We start from the raw sequence: 13,406 nt of genomic DNA, 5'->3' as shown, positions 1-13,406 counted from the left end.
TCACATGCATTGCTGGACGTGAATAAAACCCTCCGCCTTGAGCACAGATGTGTGTACTGGGGGAAATCAACATGAAGGAATCCAGCTCTTCTGTCTGTGTTGGTTCTTTACAACTTTTCTATGAGCTGAGTCTCAGAACAAAACTTATTCCCTAGCCATAAAACTCAACAACACTTACCTGTGAGTTTGAAAAAAGGGTTTCTTTTAAGTGAGTCATAAAAACCCTTCTCCTTTGCTAGAAAAAAAAGCAGTTTATACTCATATTTACATAGGAGAATAGATATGTTTCTAGAGAAGTAATCCCAGATGTCCATATATTCACACTACCCTGTTACATTGCAGCTAAAAGTATTTATAAGCCTGTCTTGCAAGCAGGTACAGTTGGGGTAAGTGGAAGCAAAGTGGCTCATGAAAACAGGAGTGAAATATCAATAGCATTTCAAGGGTGTATCCTGAAGGTTGTAAATGCATGTAGGAGAAATAATATTAAGTGCTATTAGGTCTGTATGCCTATGCATACAGGAGAGATGTTACCCTTCTGTGCACCTTGTTGTTTCTTGAATGGTTTTCAACTACTTTCTGACGATAAAGATGCTTTTTCTGCAGGTAAAAGTTGAATTCATAGAGACATCACATAATTAGATTCTGTTTTGAATTCCTCCTTAAAATATGCTTGAATTACTTTCTTTTTTACACTTCAAAAAATCTTTCAGACAGTACTTCATTTGAAAATAGGTTTCTTGAACTGAGAATTTTAAAGCATTGTTTTCATTGACATTTGATTTCTGTGAGTGAAATATATTTCAGATTTAAAACCCCACAGTGTCAGAAAAAAGGTCATCTTAGTACCTGTGATTCTGAAAGTGTCTTTTGTATTATTGCTGCTTTTAAAAATTGAGAACAACAGTACTCAGATTCTGTAGAGAACTTCCAGTTTTCAAGAGCAAAAGGAGATGACGAAACCTGGATTGTCCAGTTTACACCTTGTTATTATCCTCATTTTACAGTTAAAAAAAAAGGAAAGAAATTAGGCCCAGGGTGCTCAGGGTGTATTTTCCTGTTTTCTTAAACAGTAAGTGACTTCTGCAGCCAGTGCAGTTTGTGGGAACTAAAAGCAGATGAGAACTTGCACACCTGATAGAACCATGGTGGCATTTGGATCCTTCCCTTCCTGTGGGGCTGCACTTACCCAGCCACAGTTTCTTTAGAGAACTGAGATTGGTTGTGGTAAGCTGCAATCTCATGTTTGTGTGTGACAGAAGGAGACCCTCTTCCTTCAGGGCTGATAGTTTCATGTGCGGTCTGTTCACTCTAGGTACTCTCTGTAAGATTTGATGCTGTATGTGAAGTCTTGTGGTGAACAAAAGCTCCAGCCCTGCACTTGAGGAGGTCTGGTAGGACTTTACAGCCTGAGTAGGTGCCGTCCTGAAGTGCTGAGCATTGAATGTGAGGCCAGCTACGGCTTGCAACATCTGTTACCATCTTTCTGCCACTATTGTTAGGATACACAGAAATGGAAGTAGTAAATAAGACTATTCACTTGTATAAACTCCTTTGTCCTCCACTTTACTCGATCCTTGATTGCCAGTTGTAATTTCTGAGTCCCTGTGTAATGTATGTTAGGAAGCTTCAGCCAGCTGGATATCTGTACAGGGACTTGAGATGTCTCTGTGCTCAGTCTGCTGCAAGGTATATCAGCCATTCCCTTTCATCAGACTGTGTTCAATGACTAGCAGGCTTTGAAATCCGTAGTGTTTTCTTTCAGAATCTATCCATGCCATAATTTGGGTTTTTTAGTACTGTCTGCTTTTTGAATTCCCAAATTCCTCATTATTCTTCTGTTACCAGTGAAGCAACCTTAATTTAACTGAGCTGCTTTTAATAATGTCCATATTGCATGAAAGTCTAACACAGAAACTTATTTTCATAGTCTTTCATGTGAATAATTATGTGCCTTAAAGCTAATATGTGGTAGTAAAATTAACTTTCATAATGAATTCATCCCATGAACAGACAGAATAACTCTGTCTGTTTACCATAGTCTGAAAAGGGAAGGGAAAGTTATTCTGGTTTTGTTGACATTGAGGTGCATGTGATAGAGGTAGGAGAGAGCTTCTCTCCCACTGGAAGTTATTTTTAAAAAACAGGTTATAAGGTTAATTGTTTCAAAATCTAATAAATACTCATAAATAATTACCAGAACTATTATCTTTGTAGTTTGTGTGCTCATGTCTCCAATCATCTACAATGTGTGTAAAAAATAATTTGATTTTCTTTTAAATCCTATTTAATTTTCTGTAATGATAAAGAGGCCACCATCTTTCTTGCTAATGCTGCTTTTCAGACTGTCCTTTGTTGTTTGAAAATTACTCTGCTTTTTCACCACTTTCTGCTTCCTCATATCCATACACTACTCTGTCAGTGACCTCATTTGTAAAGGCTAATGACCACCACCTCAGGCAGGAGAAGCTGTATTGGTTTCTTTTGACTTCCTAAGAACCTTTTTTTACTCAGACTGACTGTAAAAAAGGCCAGACTATACTTCACGTTGTATTCTCTCAAATGGCAGAAACCCATCTTAGATGGGATTTTTAAAAAAAAACTTAGTTATTAATTTTCCAGATTGTCCACATGGGAAGTTTTGACTATTCAGTCTAGAAATACGGTTCTCTTTATGCAATTTAGCATCCTTGGGTTGAGAGACCCAGACAGAGAGAGTATTCAGAAGCTTAATTGATTTGTTCTGGCACTCAATAACAATATATTATAACAAGTGTATAATTACCATAAATATGTAAATCAGTTATTATTTACACTATAGTAGTTAGAAAACATGTAGATGTTTTAGTGATACTGGTGTATAGTTGAAATTCAACTTCCAAATTTACATTGCATCAAGCTGAACAAAGACAAAATTATTCTGTAGAAAACATGAGAAAAATGTCTGTTTAACATTCTTGAGCATCCACCATCATTTGCATTGTAACTAGATTATGTCATTTCTAGAATAGGAAGCCACTGTTTTTACTAATATTAGTTAAAATTAAAGTATGAACATTTTTGTTCAGGTTAGTAAAGACAGCAGAAATTACTTTGTGCTTGTATGTGAGAACAAATAAATCCTTTCTAATCTGTATCAGATAAAAACTTGAACTGTTTGTTTTCATCTTAAATACTTCTTGCAGAGAACTCTTATATAATTTAAAAGAAAGCACTAAGCTAGTGAAAACTTTAAGGAGGGGTAGATTTCTTTGCAGCAACCAGATGGAGGAAAGAACAAAATCAGATATTATGAATAAAGTTAATATACATTTGTAGCTGCATTTTAAAAATCCTGCAAATTCAGGTGTCTGAGTGACTTTAAGGTGAGAGGAAACAGTCTCAGGTTGCACCAGGGCAGGCTGAGATTGAATATTAGGCAAAATTGCTTTATGGAAAGGATTGTCAAGCATTGGAACAGGGAAATGGTTGAGTCACCATCCCTGAAAGTATTTAACAGGTGTGTGGAGATTCTATGGCTTCTATTTTTTTCACTATAGGTACTAAGTAGTAGTGACCTCCAAAGATTACCTGTGAACATTTAGCCATATTCTTAAGAATATTCTCACTGCTTTCCCCACATCAAGCACCAGAGATATATCTTCTTTAAATGCTTGACAGCATCTTACAAAGAAGATTTAAGTGGGAAAGAGCTAGAGTTCAAAAGTTCTTCTTTATTTCATTGCTATAAGGCTTTATTTCCTGAACCACAGTGCAGGGATGGGTGTGACACATACCAGTGCTCACCACACAGACTGAAAAGGATAAGGGAAATTAAAACCCTTTTAGCTGCCCCACCTCTTAAAAAGTGCACTGAAGCTTTAGAGAGATTTAGAGAAATAGAGAAAGTGTTATAAGAAGCCATGGCTCTTGGCACAAATCTGTTTTCACCTGGTTCTAACCATCAGTTAGCTTCCTAGTGGCTGCTGGATTTTAAATACAACCTTTCTTAAAGAGTTTCCAGATGGAAACCATGCAACCATTTCCCTGCAGAGTATGAGACATCTATATTTTGGTCTTTAAAAAAATAATTAGGTAGGGAGCCTTCTGGTAATGCAAATGATGATCAAAGCCTAGAGAAGGTTTTTGCTGTGAAGTAAAATTTGTTCATTTAACTTTTTCCTTACATATCAGGTGCAACAAGTTGACTAACCTTCACATGAGATCAACAAGCCCCTCCTTAAACCTACAATCTTCCCATAAAAAAACCAACAGAAAATTAGTGACTACATCAACTTCCAACTTATGCAATGTAATATATCTGAGCCTCACTTAATAATGGAATTGCTGAGTCCTGTAGTGCTGGATAATCAACTTAATCAGACTTCATGAATTGCTCTTTCCACAGATCTGCACCCCAGATTTGGTGGTGTTTCTGGCATGTTCCAGCCAAAAGCTGAAAGAAAGGTTACTGAAACGTGCGGAACAGCAAGGGAGACCTGATGATAACCTGAAAGCCACCCAAAGAAGACTAATGAATTTCAAGCAGAATGCTGTCCCACTGGTTAAATATTTCCAGGAAAAAGGGCTGATTATCACAGTAAGTCCTTCGGTGTATATTTCTGAATTCTTAATTGTCGTGACTGTAGTTGGCTTCTTGTACCTTTTACTTTAAGACAGGCTAGACAAGCCTAATTCTATTTTAGGTAAATAGCGTGGCTACCTAAGTGTTTAATGAAGACAACGAATTCATTGAGCAGTTGACAACAGTTGAATTATTGGCATGTTCTAAGTTACAGACTGTGTCTGGTTGTAATAACACACAGAACTTGGTACCACATATGGTATGAGAGCACAGATGGCCTGTTTCATTTCTTTTGGTACCCTAAGTAGTTCACATTGGTATGTGCTCCCCACAACAGGTGTTACTGATTCTGTGTGCTGGTCAGACTCATGACAGGTTAAAGCATCCTGAATGGCAGAATCAATTGGTATTAGTCGCCTTAATGATGTACTTCAGCATCTCTCTGAAGTTCAAGATGAAAGTCCTAGGAAATTATTGCATTAACTTCTCCAGAGAGTATATGTTCCAGTTTAGGATATTGATTAACTCAATTTTTTAGGATGAGAGGACTAAGATTGTTGCAAGTTTCTCTTTATTGTTGAGGAAGTGTGTATTTTGTGATGCTCCTATAGCTTTTACAGGTGCTCCTATGGACTGCATGTTTAGCTCCTCAGGAAATATGTGCCTTTGTGCATAAAGCAAGTGGGGCATCTGGATAGAATTGCATTTCTGTGATGGGACCTGTACAACAGAAGATTTTCTTCTTATGAAGGTTTCTTCTACTTTTTAACTCTGTCCCTTGAGAGTTCTGTAGATAATTTAAATTGCAATGTTCACCTTAGATATCCTCTTTTCGTTTTGAAGAAAGCAGATGTTTATGATGGATATGGAAGTGACAACATGGCATATGAACATTAAATTACTCTACTGCAGCACAAAGGAAACAGCATATACAGAAAATATTGCACTTACTCAGGCTATTTCCCTAGAGAAGGAGGAAGAAAGAAAATAGCATTCATCCTGCTGGTTGTAATGCTGAACCTGGAAGACACTGAAACACTATGCAGATGAGAGCAGTGTAAGAACTAGAACAGGATAAAATAGAATTACTGTGTCCTAATTCCTAGAGGACTGAATCCTTGAGGCAAGGTCAGACAAGGTCAGCATTGACTAGAAGGAAATAAAAAGTTTTACATTTTTCCTAAATCCCCACCTGCACCTTGTCACTGCTCTTCAAAGCTCTAAATCTCAGACACTTCTAGCCAGCATCACAATTCTACTCAGGGGAGAGAAGCAGGACCATTTGTCTTATGGAGTGTTATAATTTTAGAATCACAACTCATATTTTATACATCTACTTAATAAATATACTGTTCTTCATCAATAACAGACCAAGAGAGGAAAGAAAAATTCACTGAAATATAACCAAATATGATTAATAAGCAGGCATTATATATATACAATTACAATCTACTGTTAAACACTTTATGAGCAAGATATTGAAATCTAAATTCCCAAAGAAGATTCATTTTCATGCTCCGACAGTTATTCCATGCTGCTTTTAACATACTTAGGTTAATAGAAATAAGAGCCACATTCTTAATTTCATCTCTTATTGGTTAGGTTCCTTAAGTGTGTTTCCCTTCATCTTCTTTTTTCACATGATCTGTGATAGTTTGCTACAGTACCCAGGTTGTACTTGTTTGTTGCTCTGTATGCCTCATGTTCTTAGTCTGTGGATGGTGTACCTGCTCTCACAGTCTGACCCTGGTTTCTGTTTTTAAGGAAAGAATTGAGGCCCCCACCTACGGTACTTCTAAGAAATAGGAATATGCAACTCTGTCCTTTCTGAAAAACTCCTTCTTTGGAATAATGATATGTAAAGTTCATTATAATTAACAGAAGTAAATATGTGATATTTTCATGAACACACAGTCTGTGTTTAAAATTCATTTTAGCAATCTGTCAGTAGTCTAACAAATCAGAATCTGACTTAACTCAAATTTAAATTCAGAAGGTATCAAGACTATAATAACACAGTGTTGGACAGGAAGTATGTAAATAGATGCATATGCTGCCATTTACTGTTTCAGAACTTTTAACAAATACTAAAACATTATGTATTGTTTACTTAGACAATAACTGTGCACAAATTACCTGGTGGTGGTGGGCATATATTAGTTAGATTAAGTTATAAGATGGAGAACATGTAGGTACATAGGTGATCTCAAGTACTCTAATGTTTAGCAGAGAGCTTCAGCTCTGGACACAGATTTCCAAATCTCCAGTTTATGTGGACTGTAATCCACTATAGATAATGGGGTAGTTCTTGGAGAGGAGGTCATTGGGTTACAAAAATCTTTTGGTCAGCAGTTACTAAAACTGCTGTCGGAGAGCTTAGCTGTTCTTTATAGAACATATCCCTTGGTCTAGACAGAAAAAAAGTTTGCACAGCTCATCGTCGTAGCAGTAGAAGTTTCTCTTACTGGAGGTAGGATTTGGTCCAGTCTGCCTTATTGACAGTGATTCTACATAATCTTAGAGCTGCGGTATCAACCTTGTCACATAAATATGTCTGTGTGCATTTAAAGGGAAAAAATAAAAGACTGGCTGTAGTCAGGCAAAAATACTAAGCATTAAAAGAAGACTCTGGTCCTTACTTAAACAGCCAGTACAAGACAGCATTCTGTGGCATCCATGAAATGCGGATTTCTCTGATATCCTCATTGTTCCACTTGTCCTTTTAGGGACTTTACCATGCTTATGAAAACATTAAAATGACATTCGGATTAGTCAGAGAAGTAAAGAGAACGCAGAGAAAGTAGCTGAAGCTGGAAATTGATTTTGAGCACAAATTTAGAAGTTAAGCACTTGCGGGTGAGGGAAGTAGCTGTCTGCCCTCATAAGCATCAAACAAGCCTAATGGCTGTCAGCCGTCACAGAAAAATTCCCCACGGAACTGTGTGACATAAATTTTTTCTCTTGTTTTGGTTAAAATAGGAGTTTTGCTATAGAACTTGCACACTGACATGAACTTTAGATAAAGGCTGTGACTTACCAAAATGCTGCTGAAAATATCAGTTATAGTTTATTTCTGAAGTTTCTCTGTTGTCATACAGCTGCCCAGCCTGAGGTGTTGGTTTGGGCTTTTTATTTGTTTGCTGCTGAATGCTGATCCCAAAATACTTGCACCTACTGATTCTTCCTTTAATTTTGGGCCTGTCCCCAGAGAAATGTGGCTCCTGCAATCCTTTAAGCAGCTCCCAAGGTCTATTCAAATCTCACTGATAGCAAACTATTGGGAAAGGTTTCATAGGAACCCTCACCCTGCTTTCCAGGTCCTAATGCAGCCTCTGCCAGGCACGTCTCCCAAACCAGAATCCAGCTCAGAGAATCTTCTCCTCAGTGGAGGAACATGTGTGTGGTTTGGCAGAGCACAGAACAAGCAGATGCCTTTGTTTTCCTGGTGCTGATATTTTCACGTATCCATGCAGTTTTTGTGTTAAACAATTGTTAAAAAGAAGATTTTAAAAATCCCACTCCTCCTTCGCTGGAGTGATGCTAGGAATAGGGACTGTTAGCCACCGCCTCCCCCGCGTGCTCTCACCTCCCTGCTGCAGGCTCAGAATCTCATTTACGTGCCATCTGATGCCTGGATCTTGCATCATTGGCTGCAAAGTGATACAGACTTGGCAGGAATGGTTTCCCTCAAATGTAGCCTCACTGGTATCTGAGCATGGCCTTCCTCCCCACAGGTCAGAGATGGGGAGTTGAAGCTGCTTTGTTTTCTAGAAGGTTCTGAGCTGAGATTTCCTATTAATTGGCCTAATGCCACCAAAATATTTTCAGATGCCTCGCAGTAGTTTTAAAATACAGCAGCCATCAGCACAGTCTTTCAGGTGCATTTTCAAGTTTTTAACCTGACTACTACATAGGTTCCTCAGAGCACTTCTGGCTTCTTGGGCATGACCAAGCGGACACGCAAAGAGGAACCCACATAGTCTGGAGCATCTGCAGCAAACCTTCAATGTTTTAGGACCTTTTCAAAGCAAACAAGGAATGTAGGCAGCTGTTTGTGGGAACCTTGAGACCAGAGGTTTTGTTTGAGATTCAGGAGTCTTCCTTTGTTTTACTGTGTGGTAAATCTTTGTCTGGCTCCATGAATGTATGTGGTTATATAATAATTTTAAAATCTCCATAGAGGGAAAATTAGAATTGGGATGGGAAATAATGACTATTACATTTTCATTTTTTGGTGATTCAAAGCAGTGAAAGGTAAGTTGGAGCATAAAACAAGTAACCAGAACTCTGCAGTCACAGAAAGCTGTTACTGAAAACTATAGTTTTCTATGTCTCTCCTATATTTGATTGCCCTTTTGCAGAAAAACTGGGCTATGAGCAAGAACACGTAACTGTTTCCTGTAAAACTGCTGAACTAGAGAGAGTTTACGCATGTTCTAATCACTGCTAGGTTTTACACTGTGTCTCAACACTATTTATGTGTTTCTGTTTTGTGAGATTTTGAAGAGCATACAAAGAAGGTCCATACATGAATTTTATCTAGAAGTGAATGTAAACAAACTGTTTGTAAATATATGCACATTTTATATGGGAATGATAGATGAGTAATTTGTGCATATATAGAAGCATGTGCACCATAAACACTTACAAGCTTCAAAATATTTTCAGCCTCCCATTTTATGCTTTATGTCAACAAGTATATCAGAAATACCAATGTCTGCCAGAGAATGACCAAGGATGGAAACTTGCCATCTATGTACATAGAAGCATGAAGAGAAACCTTGAGGGTAGGAATTCTTTGCTGAGGTGAACAGTATCAGTGCAACACTGTGCTCTTCTCTAACTTTGGAAGTATGATAATTTAAATAGATACCAGCTTTTTGAAAGCGGCCTTGCCTTTTTTACACCCAGTGGCTTGAATGAAGCAGATTACTTTGAAAAAAAAGAAATAAACTTTGACCAGTCTGGCTATAGAATTAGGAAGGGATGAGTGTACGAGCCAAGCTGATTTAGGAACTCCAGAAAGAGGGAGGGGATGCTGGTTTTGACAGCCATACTATCCCAGATTTTATCCATTTCTGGCACTGTGAAAGCTGATACATGTTTAAAATTAACAGACCCTTTTTTTACAGATCTGAAACTAAAACTGAGATAAGTAATTAAGCCAAGTTATCATGCAGAGGAATGAACTGTAGGAGATGTTTAAAATAACATGTCCTAAATATTCTTCAAGTTATTTTAAACAGGTCATCTTAAGGTAATTAAGCAGTGTCCTTTGGGTGAATAGCAGCTTCTAATTTTGTTCTTGTAGTTAAAGTGATGCTTAGAGAAGATTAATTTTTCTTATTTACATGAGATATATTAAGAAACTAGATTGGAAAAAATATCTCTTCCCTGGGAAGACCTTTTGTATTGAATCAGGAATATTTATCATCCATAAACAAATTTTCCTATCCTGAACCACAGCTGATTTTGTGAACATCCAGCTGAAGAACCAAAGCTGCATTTCAGCCCGCATTGCTGTAAACAATGAAAAACCAATTTCTTACCCAAAGTGATTGAATCACATTAGTGATTTCCATCTCTAATTGCCACCAGTGGATCTTCCCACGAGTGAAAACTCCATAGTTGGTGACTTCCTGATTTATGGCAAAACCACTTTGCTGTCATTTGGTGGAGAAAATTTGCATATTAACTTATGCGAGTTGCTACTTCAGTAGAATCGAGATGGTCTTTCAGCTCTCACACTCACAGTCCTATTAAAATGTTACTACATCTGATAGCTTCTGCTCTACAGTCTCAGTATTTGACATCCTTATTTTCTGAATCTATCATTGCTTATAGCATCTAAGTTGCTATCATTAGCTGTTGTTAGGTAATATTTTCTTATGCAAGAGGCAATTGAACATTTTTTCTGCTATACTATTCTCAATTTTGATTCAAAGAGCAAAATGAGACTGAGTGAACTGGCCTCTAGTAATCCAATCTAGTACCATTCTGGGATTATTTGAGCATTTGCTCCCGTTCCTTCTTTCCTGTAGATGTACTGAAAGAGAGGGGAGAGCTAAAATATTTCACTTTCTTATTTTTTATATGCGTCATAAAGATACATTTGTTCAGATTTGTGAATGCTCAGGTACTGTAATGATGGAAGCCATTTAAGTGTCAAAACTGTCAGCAGAAAGTCTGATGCTCTTAACGTTATGGGCTTCTGGCATTTTTCTCTGGTATTTTGGAGTCTTATTTAAGCTTAACAGGGTTAGATGCAGCTACAGTGTTGGTGGAGAACTGAGAAAGCTGAAAAGTTACTCATCCATTGTGTGACTCAGGGTACACACTGCACTAGACAGCACTGAAGTGAGAACTACACAGCTACAAATTCCCCTAGGGCGTTTTCCCCATTGCTGAGTATCCTTTTGAGCGTTTCTGATAGCTGTTTGGAGGACTTCTTATTTTTTCTAATGCAGCTAAAGAATATCTACCAAGCAGTGCTTTGAAGAACTGTATGAAATGCTTCCTCATTGGGAAAACACCGTGATTGTGTCACTGAAGTAATATGTCCTGGCTCCTTACATTCACTGATACTTAGACATCAGATAACCACTAATAGGGCTATTTTGTGTTTCTTACTACTATGGTACATCATTTAGTGCTAGCAGGAACATCTTTGCACAGCATCACTTCTTATTACATAGACATAACCTAAAATTCTTGGCAGAAACTCTGTTGTCGAGCCTTTGTGGTTTGTCTTTTCTGTATCTGCTTCTGTATCCTTCAGCTCAGTTATCATCTTTCCTGCTTCCAGGGTTAACATTTGTATCTTTCCCTCTTGCATAGTACTGCAGTTTGTTTCATTAATGGCCAGTGGATACAACTATCTGTTTACTTTGTTCTCATCATATCACATTCTGCAATTCGGTAATCTACTTAAATAATAAAACAGGAAAAGAAGCCTCACAACACATAACTATAACACTGAAGTCAAAATTATTGTTATTTTCTGTGAAGGAAGAACTGTTGTCTCCATTCTCAACTGTTCATATCTTTTTGTGCCAACAGTCAGTCATACCCGTCACAGTAAAAGAAATAAAGAACTTAATGCACAAAATGTGCCATCTTTTCACTGTAACTTACTATGATCAGTTATTTATATCGAGGATTGTTCATACATATGCTACCTCTTGATCTGTTTTGTTAAAAACAAGATTGCTAAAACGACATTGTTTTTAGGCAAATCTTAACATTTTTTCATTATGTACTCCACTGAATTTCCCCTCCTGTCTTTAAACAGAATGTCAAATTGGAGCTCCACATTCATGTTTTCAATACCAGTACTTCAAAATTCTCTGCTCTGTATAGCATGCCAGGTCTTGTCTTTTCTTGTATTTTACCATCCATTGTATTTTGGTAACACTGTAGTTTTTCTAATGCCAAGGTCATCTCCCTCTCTTACCACTGCAAGATGCCAATTAGGCAATGTGAAAATATACTTTCCTAGTTACCTGCCATGTCCTGCTTTTGGGGCTTTTTTTTGGTCTGCTTTACTGAAAAGAACAGACTTCTCTGTAAATGCAGAGTCCTTATTAAAAAGGAACCTAGAATGTGGGCCACACAGCTCTTAGTCAAGTTGCTTATTAAATTTATTGGTCGCGAATACATTGGAAAAAAATATCCAGCAATCCTCTTTGTATCTGCACCTTACTGCAAGAATTTCACCATATAGATTCTACATAATACACATTCACATAACCCAAGGCAGGCGATTTCTGTTTCTTTTGCAAGAACATTCTCTGCTCTCTGTCAGGCTCTGTATGTCACCTCAGTCTGCTGTAATGGCCATTAAAGGTTTTGTGGGTACTTTAGCTTTCATCTCTGACCCTGTTCATGGGGTGCAAGACACAAATGAGCTCAGTTCCACTACTGTGAACAGAGGATTTTCATCATTTATGCATTTCATGTTCCCTCATATCTCTTGATCTTTAGAAAGAGGGTCAGGAGCCATGTGAATTCTCAAATGAGTTTGGTTTTAAGGGCTATTCTTTATATCCTTGAACTACAGCCAGGAGACCACTCCTCAGAAAAATCACTAAATTTAGTAGGGTGAGTGTAATAAAGAATAAGTTAAACAAATTTGGGTATTCTCTCATAGGTTAGGTCAGCACTTGGCAACAGAAACCATGTCAGTGTTTCCTGGAAAGAAGCCTCTGCTGAAACCCTGAACTTAACAACCACTCATGTTAGTTCTTGTTACGGCTGCACAACAGTTCCTTGTAACCCCAATCTGATAACATACCTTGCAAATGTTAATTGTTCTTTAGGGTTAAAGGTTACAGTTGCTCTTTTTACATTGAGAAAAGTTCAAACAAAACTGCAAGATTCCTCTTTTCCTCATGAATTGCACAGGCGTTCATGACCTTTGTTGATTTTTTTTTCTAAAGTGCCTTGGAAAAAGATTTACTAGAAGATAACTGTTATTTGACATATGAAACAAGGCCTAAATCTAACCTTTTTGAGTATGTGATTTGGCTTGAAGATGGAAAAGGACAAATATAAAAGTCTCAAGCAGGAATAGAAGCTTGTGAGAATTTCTTCGCTGGAGGAGAATAAGCGCGTAGAGAGCGTCTCACCCTTCTCCAGTGACTATTTCTGTGTTTACACAAGTTGCACTGGTCCGAGAGGAGGGGATGTAGGGAACCTGCTGTAAATGAAATACAGGGGAGTACCAAGGGTCTCATTACACAAGGCAGAAGAGTGTTGAGCTAAATTAGCTGGTATGCAACAGCCAGTGCTTGCAGAGCCAGCAGCTAATGGGCTCTCTGCAGACTCCTGGTTCCAACACTGG

At 37.8% G+C, this 13,406-nt stretch overlaps 1 protein-coding gene across 1 annotated transcript in view; it reads left to right on the top strand.

The window, feature by feature from the left end:
- Nucleotides 1-13,406, top strand: part of AK5 (adenylate kinase 5) — an 83,064-nt gene that overhangs the window by 15,314 nt on the left and 54,344 nt on the right. Inside the window, exon 6 of the mRNA XM_066192619.1 lies at nt 4,388-4,579. Coding sequence (XP_066048716.1) covers nt 4,388-4,579 — 192 coding nt within the window. The remainder of the gene's footprint in view (nt 1-4,387; nt 4,580-13,406) is intronic.

Source organism: Chamaea fasciata, unplaced genomic scaffold (genome assembly GCF_029207755.1).
Source record: "Chamaea fasciata isolate MVZ Bird 193981 ecotype frontalis unplaced genomic scaffold, bChaFas1.0.hap1 SCAF_10, whole genome shotgun sequence".
NCBI classification, from domain to species: Eukaryota; Metazoa; Chordata; class Aves; order Passeriformes; family Sylviidae; genus Chamaea; species Chamaea fasciata.
Note: the sequence above shows the minus strand (reverse complement) of the source record. Positions and strands in the feature narration are given on the sequence as shown.